This window comes from Hibiscus syriacus, unplaced genomic scaffold (genome assembly GCF_006381635.1).
Source record: "Hibiscus syriacus cultivar Baekdansim isolate YM2019G1 unplaced genomic scaffold, ASM638163v2 tig00110430_pilon, whole genome shotgun sequence".
Taxonomy (NCBI): Eukaryota; Viridiplantae; Streptophyta; class Magnoliopsida; order Malvales; family Malvaceae; genus Hibiscus; species Hibiscus syriacus.
Genome location: NW_024062734.1, coordinates 984,066 through 1,004,049, shown reverse-complemented (window position 1 = coordinate 1,004,049; position 19,984 = coordinate 984,066). Strand labels below are relative to the sequence as shown.

At 30.4% G+C, this 19,984-nt stretch overlaps 3 protein-coding genes across 4 annotated transcripts; 1 reads left to right on the top strand and 2 right to left on the bottom strand.

Moving 5' to 3' along the window:
• Window positions 1-849: 849 nt before the first annotated feature.
• On the bottom strand, window positions 850-1,770 carry LOC120125314. The gene has a single exon (XM_039143769.1). The coding sequence runs from the start codon at window positions 1,768-1,770 to the stop codon at window positions 850-852; it is 921 nt and encodes a 306-aa protein (XP_038999700.1).
• A 6,018-nt stretch (window positions 1,771-7,788) lies between these two features.
• LOC120125280 (54S ribosomal protein L37, mitochondrial-like) lies at window positions 7,789-10,154 on the bottom strand. Of its 2 annotated transcripts, none has more exons than XM_039143753.1 (2): window positions 10,048-10,154; window positions 7,789-8,299 (listed from the first exon to the last, which is right to left on the bottom strand). In XM_039143753.1, the coding sequence occupies exon 2, from the start codon at window positions 8,287-8,289 to the stop codon at window positions 7,903-7,905; it is 387 nt and encodes a 128-aa protein (XP_038999684.1). In that variant the 5' UTR covers window positions 8,290-8,299; window positions 10,048-10,154; the 3' UTR covers window positions 7,789-7,902. The 2 variants fall into 2 exon arrangements, with proteins under 2 accessions (XP_038999684.1, XP_038999685.1); XM_039143754.1 differs by having other exon boundaries at window positions 7,789-8,291.
• Window positions 10,155-11,360: 1,206 nt separating this feature from the next.
• Window positions 11,361-12,743, top strand: LOC120125370 (probable 2-oxoglutarate-dependent dioxygenase AOP1). Its single transcript, XM_039143798.1, has 3 exons — window positions 11,361-11,767; window positions 11,984-12,281; window positions 12,462-12,743. The coding sequence occupies exons 1-3, from the start codon at window positions 11,397-11,399 to the stop codon at window positions 12,711-12,713; spliced, it is 921 nt and encodes a 306-aa protein (XP_038999729.1). The 5' UTR covers window positions 11,361-11,396; the 3' UTR covers window positions 12,714-12,743.
• The last annotated feature ends 7,241 nt before the right edge of the window (window positions 12,744-19,984 follow it).

Below are 19,984 nucleotides of genomic sequence, written 5' to 3'. Positions count from 1 at the left end.
GTAAAAGAATAAATTTATTCACTTAATTAGTATAATTGTTTTAAGTTTTTTTTCCCTTCTCCAAGACTTTAGTGGATAATTTCTGTTTAGGTTCAAAAGCACAATCATAAACCTACCAGGATAATACATTTTATTTTCAAAAGACTAATACAGCATATTAATTTTCTTTAAAAATCATACAGCACATTTAAATTTTTTTTATCAAAAATAAACATATAGCCAGCTTTGATATATAATTAGTACGGATTCCCTCACCACGAGACTCAACTAGGATTATAAATAAACAGATCCAAGTTTAAGTATTATTAAATTTGACTCTACTCAAGACAATATAAAATGAAACTTAATTATATTTAAAAAGTCTCAATCATAAAATCGTCAAACTCAACAAAAACTGAAAAAAAAAATTAAAATTCAATTCGATAAAAATTAACTAAATTTTAACTGAATTAATCTTGAATAACTTACTGCTTATCCCGGTCTTATTCGCGGGTACTAAAGAACATATCGTTGGAAGTAACATCTTACCTTTCCTCCTCATATAATTTTGGTTTATTTACAAGTTTCATTCTTATGTCCATAAATGTGATTCGTTAACCTTTGATCAATAACATTGCGTGTTGATTAAGTATTTAATCACTCCTTTAAAAATCAATATCTTGTTTATTGAAGTTTACAACTTTAATTATTATACTAAGCTTCATTATTTTCCATATACTATCTCTATATATCTATACATGCAGATACCATATTATTCTACGATATTTCTTCCACTGTTTCAAGTTAGACTTCGAACTTTTAAATTTACCTGCAGAAGCAAGGAGATCGTCATTTGACTTTCCTTCTTCCTTAGATTCCCAAACTGAGAGCAGCGTTAACATCCAGCCGCCATGCAAAACCACCGGAGCTCAGCCTCCAAACGTCGCAGGGAATCGTTTTCGAGCAATTTTTTCCCGTACCATCAATGTACTGCAACCGTACGCGGCACGAGAATGCGCTGTGAGAAAAGAGAAACCCGTCTTTCACTACCAACCCCACGGCGGTTTCGGCCCGTTCTTCCCCGTCGTGGTCCCCCTCTTCTAAGCCTACCATGTTTTTATACGCTTGGTTCACCCATAACACCCGGTTCAACCCATCCGATACGAGCCAGGGACACGTGTCCTTTTCGAGAATCTTCATTTTCTCCAAGTCCGTACATTTCCCCATCTCTCCTTCCTCAATAAGTGTTTCCGTAACACACTCCACCATCAAAGACGACTCAAGCACCTTCATCCTCTTCCTCATCCGCCCTGGATTCGACAAGGTCAACCCCATCATCACCTCGTGATCTGCCGAAACCATTTTCTTCAATGTCAAGCACAGCGATGATGGATCTTGAAAACGATAATTACTAAGTCCTAAATCTCGATCAATATCATCATCGTCAGCATCCCAAGCTCTTTCAACAACGATTGATTCCCTTAGATCTGCCTTCTCCGGCATCAACTGTAGGGTAACTAAACCCTTATTTTCATCGTTATCTTCTTTAGCTTCATCCAAGACTTGTTTCTTCCTATTATTTTTCTTAAAAAACCGAACGTACTTTCTCTTTGTTCTCTTGCTGGTAACAACCAAGTTTTTCCTATTAAGCATGAACTCACCGGAAGCTGAGACTCCAGCCACTGGTTTTGGAGCAATCGGACGGAATCTGAGCATTATCCGGTTGAATATCGTCTTATCGTGTGCACCACCAGAGCATTTTAGCGTGATCCAGTGATCTCCTCCCTCCATATCTCGTTTTTCGGAGCGAAAAAAGGGTAGAAAGCCCCAACAAACACCTCTGCCTTCTTAGGGTTTTTTTATTTTATCATTCAGATTTTTTTTATTTCTTAGTATGGTTAACCGGAGAATAATGAAGCGATAATCATAGCGGCAACACCTTTAATATATAATTAAAAAAATCGTTATCTGTTATTATTTAAATAATAATATTTGTAAAAAATATATATAAAATATTATTATTTTTATTTAAAATATTAATATTTTTTTAAATATTTTTAATAAAGTATAAAATAATAACAAAATACATTAAAATAATAATAAAATTGATAAAACCTTAAATAATAATAAAATTGATAAAAATAATATTTTTAATAAATTTTTATTGATTTTATTATTTAAATAATAATAAAATTAAAAACGTTTTATTTAGTCGTATATTGAGATTATTGTACATATTTAATATCGATGAGACACACATGTCGTTATCTGGAGCAGCGACACCATAAACAAGGGCGACGCTCGATTGGCTAACTGGACAGCGTTTTTGCAGCTTCTGATTGGCAGATACGTGTCATTAATCCCGTAAAAGTAGGTAACACGTATCGATATATCGACAAATCGCATAAATGTTTACTTTTTGAGTGAAGCAGCTTCCAATATTTTTTGGCCATTTTGTTAAAATTTTCATAGCCATTGGGAGATCTCTTCCCACCTTATGTCAACACGTGGTACGTTCATACTTGTTTACTAAAGAGTAAGGTTAGTGTGCAAACCATCATTGTATACTCGCACTGAAACGCGTGAATCCCAAAAAAGTTTGTATCAAATAATGATACGTAAAATCTGACATAGATCATAAATTTATAATATACAAAATATGCATGTTCTTTAAATGTTAGACAGTTAAATTTCTCAAATATTTTAGAATTATTTTTAAAAGTTAAATTATTATATTATATAAATAAAAATACGATTTTATATTAAAATTCATACATAATTTTTTACGATCATTAATTTTTATGCACTTTACCCTTAATATTTCATTTTCATATAAAATAATATTTTATTTATGAAAATCATTAATTTACTTACAATTAATATTTATTGGTCGTATGATATTTTCACACGTACTTTACTCCTATTGTGAATAATTTAAGCTATGACAAAACATATATTATGTTTGTTTAAGTGTTGACGTAACGTATGTTACATGTGTTTAAACGACACTATAAGAGTCGACATATAGTATAAGAGTCAACATATAGTCCATAACTATTGTAAAAAGACTCTGAATTTTCCTATTAGTGGAAAATTTAAATTTGGGAGGATATAAAGAGGGCACTTTTTTACACACCTACATTCTTCAAACCTTAATTTTTTATAGCCTATTTTTATATTTTTTTTCCAGCCATTGACCATGCAAGCGTAAAATCCTTAGGGAAAACATCATTTGGACGTTGAGCAGTTGCAACCGTAAAAGCGGTGGCCGATGATTGATTGAACTTCATCTTAGCAACGTGAATTCGAACCCGAGAAGAAGGAAAACTCTATTTTGTTTAATTATAATATTTTATTTTATTTGGATGGGATGTTAAACTTTGATATTATGTTTTGAATATGTTTGATGAAATGCGTGTTTATTTAGTTTTGCATTTGTATCATTGATGGTGTTGCTTGAGTTTTATTTCTGGTTTGTTTGTAAAGATATAAATCGTACAGTTATGTGTCAAGGGATGAGTTACATCGTGAGTAGCATAAGTGTTTGTGAGAGCAATTTAGAATAAAAGAGATTTTGTTGATTGTTTTGTCATAACATTCTTAGTAAGCTTATTTGGTTTGCTATAGACATATAGTCTTTCTTTTTAAGTTGCTTGGTAAATACCTTTAAAAGAGGAGTAATTTGCTAGGGTTAATGCTAGACACATCAATCTTGTTGCTGAAGCATTGTTGATTATATGTTGTTGTTTGACATTTCACAATCTTTTACCTAAATTTATCATTGTTTCATTTACTTATGTTGTAATCCATTTCATCTTTATTTTGTTTTTGATTTCATTATCACACATTTTCATCGCAACAGTTATATACAATTCAATGTTTTGTAGTATAACAATTCCTTAAAGCAGTAACTAATCCACCTGGATATGATACTCGATGCACCAGTTACCTCCACTATTATTACTTGTCAATGATAGTGTACGCTTGCACCGAATGCTATAACATTATTCGAAGAATCAAGTATAAATGTGATACATATCACATATGTTTAAATATAGTGTTGTCACAAAATATCTCATGTGTATTTGAATATTGATGTGATATATACTACATTACTGAGTAAGTGCATGTAGAAATATCAAATTAGTAATAAACTTTAATCATTAGTCAACTAATGGTTTCTATCATAAAGATTATTATTTTAACAAAAATTAAAACTTTAAATTGCTTTAAAAAAAATAAAGGCCAAATTCACTCTTAGACAAACGTTATGAGTGAATTAAATGTTTATTTTCTAAGCAATGAAATTTACTCTCTCTCCTATTTTACACACCGTACTTTTAATTTTCTAATTTATTCACTGAACTTTCGAATTGCTCCTGTTTTGGTCACTGTAAATTATTTTATTATTATTATTATTATATGACGTGACATTTTTAATTATTATTAAAATATAAAAATAATTTAAAATAAACAATAAAATAATATTTTTACTTTTCCACCATCTACAACATCACCGTCGCCCCTTCTCATCATTGTCGATCACCGTCGACCTTCGGTACCGATAAATGTTTGATCCCAAATTTACTAAGAGACTTGCTTTGACACAATGAGTACGAATCTAGTGGTTGTTTCACCAAAAAAATTCTCAAAACCCGTGAATCTCAACTGAAACATTTTAATTTTCTTACTTTTGATCTACTATTTGTGGACATCGAAGCATGTTCCGAAAAATGAATGTTAGATTAGGACTCAGGTGGTCGAGGTGAAGCGGCCCATGAAATTTGGGACCGAACAACCGCCATCTAAGGAAGTCAACGACAACTGACGTTTTAGTTTTCTTACTTTTGATGGGATTCAGAGCATGTTCTGACAAAATGAAGGTCAGATTCAAACTCAGGATTTGAGACGAAACGATCAGTGAAATATGGGTCCAAACGACCACCATCTACTGCTATCGACGGTGGCGTCCAACGTTGACGAATAGTGGATAATCACCATCTATTTTTATTTTATATTATTTTTATATTAAATAATAATAATAAAAAATGTCATATCATACCAAAATAATTATAAAATACTTTAGCATGACCAAAACTATAGCAATGCGAAAGTTCATTGAGTAAATTAAAAAATTGAAAGTACATAGAATGAAATAGTAGATAAAGTAAAATTGAACGAGGAATAGTTTAATTTACCCTTGTTAAAATTTACAGAGCTTTAGGGAGATCTCTTTTCCGACCATATCAACACGTGCTGCATTGTTTTTACTAAAGAGTATGTTAAGTGACAATTTTACGAGAATCCAAAAATATTAAAAAGAGTACATTTGATTTTTTTTTTTAGAAAATGAATAATGTGTTGGAAACGTCTTTCTCTAACACTACTCCTAAAATTGAAATTGAATTGTATACTAGCTTAGCGTTATTGAAAAGTAGAATCACGGGTTTCAAAATTAGGATTTAGGCTTTTTTAATGATTAAATTTAAAAGAAATTGGGTAAAATTTAATTTACTTGTTTGAAAATTTATTTTGGTACTTGTTTAGTCCTTAAACATGTTATGGACTCCCAAATTAACCCCTATTTTTATTCCTTTTTCATAACTCAGTGTAGTTATATATAAAGTATTTAATGTTATATAATATAAAATTATTATGTGGTGTTTAATATGAAATAAAAAATTTAAGTACAATAAATATAGTGAATTAAGCAATTATGCTTCTAGTAAAGATTATTAATATAAAATAAAATGCAATTAAATTTTATAAAATTAAGTTTAGGGTTTTTATGCTAGGGTGTGGGTTTAGGATATTTAGCGTTAGAGTGATGATTTTTATATATTGAATATGTTGGAAAATAGTTTATATTTAGGATTTAGTTATAACTTGGATTTCTTAAGGTTTTTGTAAAATTAGAATTTATTGTGTGAATTACATGTTTTTTTATACAAAAAAGTTTTGGTCAGGGGTGACACCCCCGATCTAAGGTCAAAGCATACGTAAGACCTAATTGAGATTTACATAGGAATTTATAAAATGTCCAACAAGAGTGAGAGTGGTAGGATTTCAATTTGACCTTACATGCTCAAATTCCCGAATACCAACCACTTGTGACAACACTCGTTGGCGTGTGAATTACATGTTAAGTATAGATAATTTTATTTTTTTCTTTTAATAATTAAAATATTTTATTCAATCTAAAATGATTTTATTTATTTCTATAATTTATAATTTAATATTAAATATAAATTAAACAATGTTATATATATTATATGTAATATGAAATAAAATAATAAAACCATTATAGTATTTTATAGAAACTTAAAATTTAATAATAAATAAATAAAAAATTTAATAAAAAAACTAAAGTAAAGTAAATAAAATCTAAGCATTATATAAGTGGATTTAGAAATTTAATAAAAAAACTAAAGTAAAGTAAATAAAATCTAAAGTAGGGGATGGTAGAATACAGTGGATATAGTGGTTAATATCTTATAGTGAGAGTTATATAAGCAATGGTGAAAGCCACGCAGAGGAGTGAGAGTGTGGTTAGGTAATAACTGCTTGAGCTGGATTATGGTTCGGGAATGAGTGGTGAATGGTCTGATGTGAGGGCGGCTCTTTCGATAGATTTTTGATGTGACGTGGAAGAATCATTTGATGGAAATAAGGAGATCGATGGGTCCACGTGTCCCATATTGTAGCAGCGGTGTCGTGCAACGAAACCATGAGAGTGACCAAAGGGTAAAACTACACTGCCCTAAATATTGGGTTTACTTTCTACATTAATTTAGTTTATTCTTTATTAATTTTCTTTTCAATTTTCGTAATTTATTCTTTATTAATTTTCTTTTCAATTTTCGTATAAAATACACTACTGGTCACCATATTATTACCTCTATTATTTGGGTCACCATACTATTTTTCTTTGGTCACTAACACTATTTTCCCTTAGTTGTTCACTTGTTAATTTTTGTCGTTAGTTTGATAAAAATAATGGCATGATTTAATATAATGATAATTTTAATTTATACATTCTATTAATTTCATCTCAATTTAAATAATTTAGCAAATCTTTAATTTTTAAAAATTTATTAATTTGACCCTCATTTTAATTTAAAATAATTTTAAAAATTAATTAGATGGTAAAAAAATGAAAAAAGTTATTAGTAAAAGTCAAAGTTGAGATCTTAGATTCTATCAGCGATGAACCACCAAGCAAGCTCAATAATATGCTATTTTTTAATAGTAAAAATTGATTATAAGATAGTATATGTTCAATTTTTTTACAATTAATAATGCACCTTCACCCACAGACATAATCAGGGGCAAACATAAAAATTTACGTCGGTGGTACAAACTTAAGAAGTTATGTTAAAAATTTTAGGGGGTGTAAAATTATAAAATTATAAGGAGTGCGAAATTAGAAAATCAATAGAAAATATAAAAAAATATTTAGGAGAATTTAAAATTTCTATAGAGTGCAACCGCACCCTTGATCCATCCTAAACGCAGTTACTTGAACTTAAAACTTCTAAGGAAAGACTCCTTTTAACCTGTGTATAAAACATTCTCTAAGAAATTTCACAACTTTTTTTTTAAATATAGGATCAACTGAAAACTCCTAACGAACTTATAAAAAAATCTAATGAAGTGGCAGAATAATTCTAGTACTTAATAATGGCAATATCAAAGACTTTTGTCCCAAATAGGAAAATGTAATATTATTATAGGAAACAGATAAGAATACTGAAAGCCAATTGATTAGGGAATGTATAAAAAACAAAGAGAAGGTTTTGAATTCCCCCCCAAGTATTTGTACTAAAACTTTCATTTTTATCATTCCATCAAGCAAATAATTAGACAAGAAAAGATGAATTGTTCTTGACCAAGAAAAATGATCATGCATCATCAAGATTACTTCTAGTTTTTGGCCTTGATTGAATTGTTTTCTTTTACCCGTGCTCGGTTGTCCATCTTGACGAAGCGTTTAAGATCTTCGTATGGGAGTGTTTCAATGTTTTTCCTCCTTAGCTCGCTCAATGCCGGACGTTTCTCGAGCAGATGCCATAGCCAATCAGGGTACTCTGAATCGGGCATGATCTTTGGATCAGCTCCATCCTTGAGAATATTTGCACCAACTACTGTTGTTGACTTGACTTCTTTGCTCAGTATTGATGCTTTCGGCGCATCGCTGGCTGCCCCTTTAGAACCCTTCTTGGCTTTGCCAGGCGCAGCAGCAAATGTTCGTTGTCCGAGAGAAACCGCCTCCTTGGCACTTCTCCATAAGCCACATCGTGTTAGTGCCATGGCTATATCCCTATAAAATTTATGTCAGTACCCACATAATTGTATAAATATCTAAAGAAACCAGAATATAAATAAGCATCAAAACTAATATTCACATAACCTATGCTACTTGAACTCGAGTGTGACCGTTCGAGCACAGGCATATTTAATTCTTTTTCCCCAAGTTTTTTCATTTATATCAAGCGTTTTTAGCATTATCATATCCTCATACTCATATCCACGTCAGGCTAAGATATTGAACACAAATGTCAAATACTACAAGAAAAATGAAGAGTTGGAGTAATATAGCACAAAACAAGAGATCTAAAGCATCGAGCTTTTATGAGATGCTGCCTATTGAACCGAATTAAGTGTTGTGGAATCACGTAAGAGCATTTGTACCCCTGAAAAAAATCTCTCTATTCCTTTCCCTCCCAAAATGCCAAAAATCTATACAAGAATCACTCAATCATAATTCATAGATACGATAAGTATGTATGTCCTCTTTTTAATTTTTATTTTTTCCTATCAACTATCAATTTATGATTATGGTAAAAAAATCTTGGATCCTCTAAACCGTTATACGGGAATATGTTCAATCACCTGCGTTAGACTTTATTTTCCTTGATGTACTCATCTCGACATTTAATCAGATATGGACACGGAGATATAACCTCCAAAGAGACATGTAATTTAGACCGGCATTCATACGTGATCCTAGCACCATAGACCACCACAATAGTCGAAACACTTTTTTAGGATCCAATTATTACTCCAAACAATTCATTTTACCCATACTCAAGTTAAACACAAAGTATACAGGTTAGATTACCCTCCAAAAATATCGGAAAAACTTGTAAAGGTCGTAATCATGTTGGTTACGAAAATGCGTTTGATGCATTTACCTGGCTCAAAATATGGATAAGATCCATAGGATAGACATCAGACTACAACTGTTACTTCAACATTTTGAATTTTGAGCAAATAAGTTTCTCAATAAATTTTGTATCCTAAAACCTGAGGGGAAATTTGCACTAATGTAATAAAAGATTCGAGATGGCAGAATTAAAAAAAAGGATGTTAGATCGAGTTTTCCTCAGTAGATAAAGACTTAAGAGTGCCTGAATACAATTTTCCTGTCAAACATGCTCAAGAAGATGAAAACTATACGCAGAAATGACAGCCATGAAATTTTTTACAATCCATCGTATCCTATCAGAGATCCTTTGTAGCATGAAAGTAGTCATATGCAGCGCCCACGATAATACTATTAACATCCTATGTTTCTCCTCTTCATTTTTCTTTAAGTACTACTCGTGCCTAATATGTTTCCGACATACATCCGGACATGAGTATAATGATATATGAATCCTCAAAATACACGAAAAACTTCGAAAGGAATTGAACATACCCATATCCGAAACTCACATCCCAAGTCTGAGTAATATAGTTAAGAAAGTCCATTCAAGCAAATTCATTGTATTGGCATCTAAATCTGATTATGCAAATGTTAGATACTCCACAGTGCATACTATTTCTTATGTATCTTCATCATTCAATCAAACTCCAAGCACTTTTAAGCTACTTAAAGCAATTTGCTAGCTTCAAATTAAATCTTTACTGTTGAACATCCAAGCTAATTTATACGAAGTTCACAAAACATAATAAATCAAACAAGCATTCATTCTACAGAACATCCAATCAATCTTAATTGTGTTTCGGCTGTTTATCAGTAACTAGAAGAGGCAAAGTTGAAGAGAAATAAGCTAAAGAAGTTACCTTTCCCTGAAAAACTCGTAAAGTTCAAATCTTTCCCGGATTCAAGTTTAGTGATTTAGGGTTTATATGGCAAAAACGGAAATGAGAGAAATTAAAGAGGAAGATGAAGAGCGGTTTTCTTTCGACTGGACCGGAGTTTTAACGGACCTATGGGTCAATACAAGAGTGGACCACTGTGATATTTTGGGCTGAGTACTCTGATCATTCTACGAATCTGGTGAGAGAAAAAGGTAAGGGTAAATTACGACCTTAGCTCCTTTTATTTTCAATCTATCTTAATTTTGTTACCATTCTCGGAGACATTTATTTCATGGTCATTTTATTTTTAATGTGTCTTATTTTAGTCACTGGGATGTTAATGACGTGAGTTGTGACATATTAGTAAAAAAATTAAATTTTAACATGATACTTAAATTTTAGATAGAATATTAATTTAACCCTAAACTTTAAATAAAATATCAATTTAACTCATGAATTTGAGATAAAATATCAATTTGAGCTCTGAATCCATTTAACATCACCATCGCATTTCACTGTCAGTCACCACAATTGTTCACTGCTTTCCACCTTCGAAGATGATCGTTGAAATCCAAAATTATTAGTTCATTCATTTTTTTTTATCTCATGAACGTAGATATAATATTTGTATCACTAAAAATACCTCAAACTTCACAAGCATAGTCTAAAACTCTTCAATTTTTTTTTAAAAATAAACTATTATAATAAATTCATCATTATATTCCTTTATAAATAATCACATCAAAAATCTAAATTTATATTATCATACATTTATATAAATTTTGATATACGCCTATTCCCATATTCTGGACTATGTTAATACCGCATATAACTAAGCATTTGGAAGCATGTCTATTGTGTTGCTTCTGTTTTGGTAGGTTATTGTGTGAGGAATAATAGGATAATATATTCACATTAACAATTATTGGATTGTGATTTGTGACCTTATACATGACTATTTTGCGGTTGGAAAGAATATAAATTCCATAAAGATTTATTTGGTAGGTAATCTCATTTTATTTTTAATAAAAAAAGAAACATTAAACCAAATTGAAAATAGACAACAAATAAAAAATCAAGCTATTTGCATCTTTGCAACTTTTTTATTGCATATATAGACAAATTTATATATTGATAATTATTTTTAATCTTTTATTTGTTACATTATTGATACCATACAAATATTCTGTAAATGGAAATATATATTAATTTATTCCCATAGACAATCCCAAAGGTGCCATCCTAAGTATAAATTCGAGCGTTATATGCTAACATTAACCAGACAATATTTTTCGAAGTCTTTAATTTTTTGTTTTGTATACATAAACATAATGATGAGCTCAGGAACACAGGCTAAGCTTCCTGTTATAGATTTCTCAAACCAAAACCTGAAACCAGGCAGCCCTGAATGGGATTTGGTGAAGTTCCAAGTCTGTGAAGCGTTGGAGGAGTACGGTTGTTTCGAGGCTTCGTTCGACCAATTCTTCAAGCTTCAAAACGCCGTATTTGGAGCCATGGAAGAGATCTTCGACTTGCCTTTAGAAACAAAAAAGCTCTATGTTTCTGACAAGCTCTTCCGCGGCTACTTTGTGTCTCCATCAGGATTGCTTGAAATCATGACGATTGATGAAGCACAGAGTGCTGAAAACATCGAACAACGCCTGACTACCACCTTGTGGCCTCAAGGGAACTTAAGCTTCAGGTTCACAACAATAACTCTTTCGATTTACCATTTTTTCAATAGTCTAAGATGATCACAAAGTAGTATCTATTTAGATGTTTTCTTAGCTTATTGACAATGCACACATTCTCTTACAAATTCATTTGTCCGAACTTAAGCCTCTAGAAATAACAACACCTATTTTTTTAAAATTAAAAATAGTTTGGTTATATTAATTAATTGTTGTTTATTTTGCAGTAAAACTCTGGTGTCTTTCACTGAACTGGCATCAAGATTAGAAAAGACAATTAGGAGGATGATTTTGGAGATTTTTGGTGTGGAGAAGTACATAGATGAACTCATTGACTCCACAAATTACATTCTAAAGCTCAAGAAAAATGAAGGGCCACAAACCAGCGAGCCAACCCCAAATATGGTGACCTTATGGTATCAAAACGAGGTTGATGGTTTGGAGATTCAAAAGAAAGACGGAGACTGGATCAACGTAAAATCCTCATCCAACTCTTTCATAGTCATGATTGGAGAGTCCCTCCACGTAAGTCACTTACTTACACATGCTCCGTACAACGATGGATCCAAAAATAATATCAAGATAGACATCATTAGTAAAATGAACAATTAACATAAAGTATCCATTCTGAAACACACTTGCATCTGCCGCTTACTCCACAATATTTGTTTAAAATGAAAAGATTTAAACATAATTTTATTGCAGGTATGGTTAAATGGTGGATTATCTGCTACTTATCACCGTGTAATGAAGAAGGGGAACAAGGCAAGATACAGCGTGGGATTATGTGCGACTCCGAGAGGAGGCTACCAAGTAAAGGCTCCAGAAGAACTGGTGGATGACAAAAATCCCGCACTCTTTAAACCCTTTGATTATGAAGAATTTTTGGGATTTTACTTGGCCCAGGTCATTGCTGGTGATGCCAAACATGATCTTAAAGGTTATTGCAGTGTCTAGGATTTCTGCATAAATAATGTTTTATATGTAATGTAAAATGTCTTATCAAGCTCTTGGTCTTTCTATATGTATATTTGGAAGAACTTTGTGCTATGCATAACAACATAGGAACTTTGGGCTATGTATTATGTTTTAGATATTTATTAAGTTGATCTTACCCACCAAGTTTTACACCCAAGGAATAATCATTTTGTTTCCATCTTCTACAACCATCCAAAACTCCATTGATGAACACACTAAACCCTAAGAGAATATTTTAAAAAAAAAGTCTTGGTGCATGTCTAAATTGAAGGAAGATTTAGAAAGTTCATAAATTAAATTTAGAGTCTCACTTTAATTTGAAGTTAAATCGAAAAGTTCAAATTTATTAAGTGAGTGTAATCAATTTTATATTTAATTATTTTCATGCTATGTTGTGAGATGTGTCTATATAGGGTTTGTTAATTATGAATTCAGATTGTCTAAATAAAAAATTGAAAAATCGAATTAAATAACCAAAAATGATATATTTATTTGATAAATGAGTTTTGAGTGAATTATAGTTGTCAATGATATTTTATTTGTATGGAAGTTATTTCTAAGAAGTGCATAATTATGTTAAAATTATCATGATATTTGTAATTTATGTAAATATGATCGTGAATAACATAAATGGATGCATTATGTTACAAATGTAAAGTTAAACTAATGTTATTGAAATCGAAAGTTATGGCTAAAAAAGTACAAAATATAAAATTAATAGCATCGAAAGGTAAACCAAAGTTATGTGTAGTGAATCTTAAAACTAATTGTAATCAAAGTGTATAATGCATATTAATATCTTAATCGTTTATATTAGGGTAAACTATACAAATGATCATTAAAGTTTGTGTAATTTTTTTCTCCACTGAAGTTTTAAAAGTAATTCACTAACATTATTAATTTATAATAAATTGCTCATTAATATTATAGATTTATAATAAATATTCCACTTACTATTAACAACCATTAATTAGATAGACAGAATGCTGCATGCTCAACCACGTTACTGCCGTTTGACTATTCTCTATTTTGACCGAATCTTATGAATATTGTAGTAGTTATACCTACTCCTTTGAGCCAATCTCTCTAATATTGGCACGCATCTGTCGGTGGCAAGCTCTTGTGCCGAAACCCAGAAACAGAGTGGAAGATGATGCAGATTCTCCTCATCTTATTATTCATTTCGTCTTCCCCAAAAGTCATCTGATGCACCCGAGAAGACGACGACGAGCACGGTTTCATGAGAAGCCTCGACCCAAAGCTGTTGAGCTTAAAGGAAGAAAAGCTAAGCCATTTCTGTAATTATCGGCACGATATCGTGAGCGGTAATAATGCTGAGCTATTTTGAAGAACGAAATTGGATGGTTCGACAACCTAAACAACTCAAGTTCCATGCTTGCATCGCGTGTAGAGACTGATGCAACGTTTTTAAAAGTTGTAGCTGTCGACTGATCATCAATTCTCATTTAGAATTTAGGTTTGGTCACTGCGCCTTTACCATTGTATTCATCTTAAACTATAGAATCAAACTTGTTATCATGGCACTCTTCCCATTGATCACATTAGCGAGGTTTGCACCATTCCCAACATTAATTTAAATAAACTCAAAAGTTTTAGATAGGAATCTAGTGATATTCTTACTATCATTCAGAAACTATTCATGCAAGGCTATGGAGTTAACTTGAGCAAAACATATCTAAAAACAAACATGATTGTCAGTGAGTCTGTCAACAATATTCAAATTGTTGCTGCATTTTTTGCTGAAGATAAGATCATTGATCTTTACCCCTATGAGCTGGTAGATCCTTCAAAACGTTCGTTTAACCATGGTCAAATTGCCTCTACTTCAAACACATCGGCGACAGGGTTCAGAATAATCAATGTGATCGATGATCCATTAACGCAAGGGCCGGGTAAGCTCGAAACTAGTGGAGAGGTGCTTTAGTAATTAATTGAAATTAGTAAGAACAAAAACTCTTATTTAGAAATACAATGCAAATAAATTTGATAACGTAAATAATTTATAAACGAAATCATGTAAATAACTTTTCTCATTATTGAATTGGTATAATTTTGTTTTCCTGTATGAGCTTCACAAGTCGATATGAACAAGCACAAAGAGTCGTAAACCTAGACTATTTATCGAAAAAGCTTCGCCATAATATACATGTTGATTGTTGCACTCTTTCATAAAAATTACAGTAAAGTATACCTTACGATGCACAATGATTTTATTAACAACAAATAGAATAAAAGATTAAAAATATTTATTTATTCACATTAACTCAATACAAGTAATTTTATTAACATTGAATATAGGGTTAAAAGTTTATAAGTGATGTAGATTAGAAACAAAAGTTGTTTTGCATGGTAAAATTTTATAAGTAGTACAAGATCTGCTACAATCAAAACAATGATAAAAGTGTGAGGCCTGTATAGTACAGGTGAATCTTTGATAGTGAGACCGTGAAAGACAAGAGCAAGTCCATTCAGACCTTCTTGATGCAAATCTTTGAGGTACTCTTCCCAATCATCGTGGTTTCTTATCTAAGATAGTTGTCCCCTGCTGAAAATGATTGATGCTAGCATTATTTGGGATCATTTTGAAAGGATATAATTATATCACAGTTGGTTCTGAATTGAACTTTTTCTTTGGATCATTACTTGTAGACACCTAGATCATCTCCAGCGCATCACCAGAGTAGATCACCAGAGTAGAGAAAATCTCTACTTTGGAGATGAATTTCAACTTCAGCCCATCTCCACTTTCAACGCTAGAGTAGAGAAAAGTTACACTGATACACTACATCTAGAATTACACTGTAGCTGCGCTACATATTATTATTTTTTGTTATTTTTATGATTTTTGGTTTTTTTTTTACTTTCTTTTGTTATTTTCTTTTTCTTTTCTTTATTACATTATTTTCTCTTATCTACTTTTTATGTTTTTTATTGTAATTTTTACACAATAAAATAAAATAAAAATTAAATATAATATAATAAATTCAAGTAGATTAAATTGCAAGATAGATAAAAATACATTGAAATTAAATAAATAAACATACTAATAGTTAAATATTGTGAATAAAGTAGAGTTGGTGGTAATGTAGAGATAATACTGGAGATGAATTACTGTTTCATCTTTAGAGTAGAGATAGAAATGTTGTAGAGTAGAGATGAGGGTTGGAGATGACCTTAGGGAGTAGAGTTAGAGGTTATATCAGTGAAAATTCCATATTTTAGATTGAATAATTTGAAACTTTTGGATTGTTTAATTGCAGTTTTGTAAGGCTTCGTTTAATTCTTAGGGTGCAATTTAGGATCAATGCCTTGTTCTTCACACTTTGCTCTTTTTCTTATGTTAAACAAATAGAAATATGGAAACACTGACATTGAAGGGGTCGACTCAAGTAATGCATGCTAGGGAGGGACTGCAGCTCTATTCAATAGAAATCTACTTAGAAGAAAAACAAAATTAGATTAGATAACTCCCATGCAAACATTAACTTAATAGAAATCTACACTTGTAAAAAATTTGTACATTCAAAGACAAAGAGAAAAATATCCAACCAACAAATCTGTCTCCTCCCTATATAACCGAACCATCAAGACTCCAAATCGCACAAATCATTTTATTAACAGACCCCAAGCTTGCACAATTCATTATTTTTTGTAATCAAAATATTAAAAATATATGTATTTCATTAGGTTTTTTGTTCAGAATAAGTTTTGGTTTCATCGTTACATTCTTTGTCTATTTACGGCCAATTTTTTTTATAGAAATAAAAGTAACCTAAATCAAAAAGTTTTTAATCCAAGTAAAACCAACCTATCAAACGACCATTAATCGAAACAAAAGCAAAAGGTTACAGGAAGAAACAAAGTAAAAGCAAAAGGTTACCCGAAGAAACAAAGTTTTATTAATTGGAAAGGAAGAGGAATATAGGAGAAGATAATTCTTTTGGAGAAAAAGATCGGAGAAGAAAATTGAATTTTCTTTCTAGCCAACGGCTAGAGGAAGAGAAAGTAAAGCGTAATATTATATTTCATTTATTTTAGGGGTATTTCTATTCAAACCGACATCAATTGTTAAATACCTAAGATATGTATGGGAATGGAAGAAAGTATTGTAGGCAATGTTTCAGTATTCCTTGGTGGGAATTCTTTTGAACAAAATATGAGAATGTGATTCTGGAAAAGATTACTCCTCTTGATAATAATCTTTTCCTTGATTCAAATGTTCTCTTAAAAAAAATAACACTCTCTTTAATCACTATGATCACTTGGTGAGTTCAATTAAAAATTATATTAATAATAGATCAAATACACAATAACTTGAAGTCTCAATTACATTAAATATTGCATATAAGTACTAGGAATTGGTCACAACTCACAACTATTTTAATTTAAATAAAATTATTCGATTGTAAATTTAAATTGATATATATATATATATATTACCTCATATAACTAAGTAGTAGGAAGTAGTCACGACTCATAACAATTTTAATTTAAATAAAATTGTTTGATTGTGATTTGTGATAGAATTCAAATTGATATATATATATATATAAATATCTCGTACCTATTTTACATCATATAACTAAATATTAGGAGATGGTCCAGATTGTTGTGGTAGGTTTTTTCTTGTATGGTGTAGGTGCTATTGCATTTACTATGATGAACTCCTGTTATTGTAAGTTTTCATGATTAATGTTAGGAATTTAGAAATAGAAAAATAACCCAAATTAGATTAAATAAATCAACCTATTTAATTATTATATTTAGAAATTATTATATAAATATAAAAGGATAAAAATATTCATTATACCTTATAAAAATGAATATTTTAATTATGTTTACACTCGTAATACTAATTCAATTATATAGATAAAAACATAATTGCTTATGTGTGAGCTGCATATAACAAAGTATTAGGAGGTGGTCCAGGTTGTTGTGGTAGGTCTTTTGTGTGGGGCTATGAGCAAACCATGTTATTGTATTTGTTAGTGATTTGTGACTTTATACAATGTTGTTTTCTTACAAAGAATCTTTGTACATCGGCAAGATTTATTTGATAGATACTATTGTTTTATTTTACGACTATTGTTAAATCAAAATTAAATAAAAAACAATGAAGCAGAGCTTAATTGAAATTTTACGCTTTTATTATTATTATTATTTCGGAAGTGGTCACAACTATTAATATAAACAAAATTATTTGATGTACATGGAAGTGGTCACAACTTTTAATCTAAACAAAATTATTTGATTTGTTTTTGTGACCTTATACATGACTGTGTTCTAGTTTTCAGGAATCTTTGTAAATTAATTCGGTTGATTTATTTCGTAGGATACTATTGTTTATTTTTATGTGCTTTTATTTATTTATTTAATAAAACTTGAAAAGAAAAGGTTAAATTAAACTGAAAATAGAGGATAAATTTAAATTATAAAAAAATCAAGCAAGGTTAATTAGAAGATTATATAAATATATATTATTGTTTATGTCTATTATGTGTTTTTATCAGTGTTGTTTTACGCTAACCTTTTCTTAATCTTTTTCTCTTTTCCATCTATTTTTTTTAGTATAACCACCGGTTTTCGATTTATTCTGATCGGATATTACAGAGGAAAAGACGACCCTCCTAACCCAGTGTTATTTTTATTATATTTGATATTTTGTGTTATTTCATTTTAATAACTCTTCTTCTTTTCTAATGAATATAGTTAATGTTTCTTTTATGTTCTTATAATTTGTTTTCTCTATTCTTTTTCTCGATGTTAAATTTGATGTGGTGTTGGTTTATCAATTTTTTTGGACCCGAGCTAGTTCTCTTTAGTTCTCTTATATTGATAGGTAATCACAATCACCAAAGATAAGTCACAATTGAGTTATAATAACATCAATTTGTCAACGGCAATCATTGTTATGTGCATTTGTATGTTTGTATTGATGGTCTTTATCTTTCATCATCGACAATGATGTTGGAATGGATTTTTAACAACTTTTTTTATATGGTCCTATTTTATATTTTAGTGACTAATTTGAGCACTCTTATTATTTTAGGAGAAATGGCCAAGATGTGATTAATTTGTTCCAGTGTTTGGAGACCCTTTCTATGATTCTGTTGAATTTCCCCTTATTCAATAAAACTAATGATTATTATTAATTTAAAATTTCATTCGTACTTTTAAATTTAATAAGATATATTAATATAATATAAATTAAAAACAAAATTTCTTAAGTTTGAGCTACATTAATATTACACATAAGTGCTAAGAGGTGGTCACAACTATTAATCTAATCAAAATTAATTGATCGGCATAAGTATGTACTGGGAAGTGGTCACAACTACTAATCTAAACAAATTATTTGGTTGTGATTTATGACCTTGTACTGTTATACACGACTATTTTCTAGCTGCAGTGAATCGTTATGAATTAATTCAGAAGATTTATTTGGTAGGATATTATTGTTCAATATTACGTGTTTTAATCAATAGATGTTAGTTCGAGCGGTAAGCAATTTGATATCACTTAAGTAGGTTTCGAATTTGAGTCATTGTGTACGCAGAAAATCCCTTCTAGGTGTGTCACTCGAGTCTGTGCTGATTAGTTAGGACGAAACCTTGAGAATCGGGAGGGCAACAAAAAAAAATATTAAGTGTTTTATTTTTTTTAATAAAATCTGAAAATAACAATATTAAATTGAAATCACGAACATATTAAAATAATAATAAAAATCAATCATAGGTCAATTAAAAGCTTTTATTAAATATATTATTGCTTTTGTCTATTATAGTGCATATAACTATCTGCATTAGGAGGTGGTCCAGACTGTCGGAGTTGGTTTTTTCTTGTATTGTGTATGTGCTTTTGCATCTGCTACGATGAACTAGCGTAATATTTTATATTAGAATTATGAATTTAGGTATTTATATTAAAAATATAAGGATGTGAAATTATAAAATTTTATGGATGTAAAATTAGATTATTAATATAAAATAAAATAAAACATTTAAATTATATAAAAATGAATGTACCCTAAAACATCTTGATCCATCCAAGCTTATTATGATTTTGGATAGGAGTATTCTGAAAGTTGGATGACTAAGAATATATTCTCTAATTATACAAGCTTACAGAGTAATATGCCAAATTTCAATGGTAAATGCAAAAGTTACTATAATAAATCCCAAAGCTGCCATCCGAGTATAAATTCAAGCATTGATCAGGCAAAAGTTTTC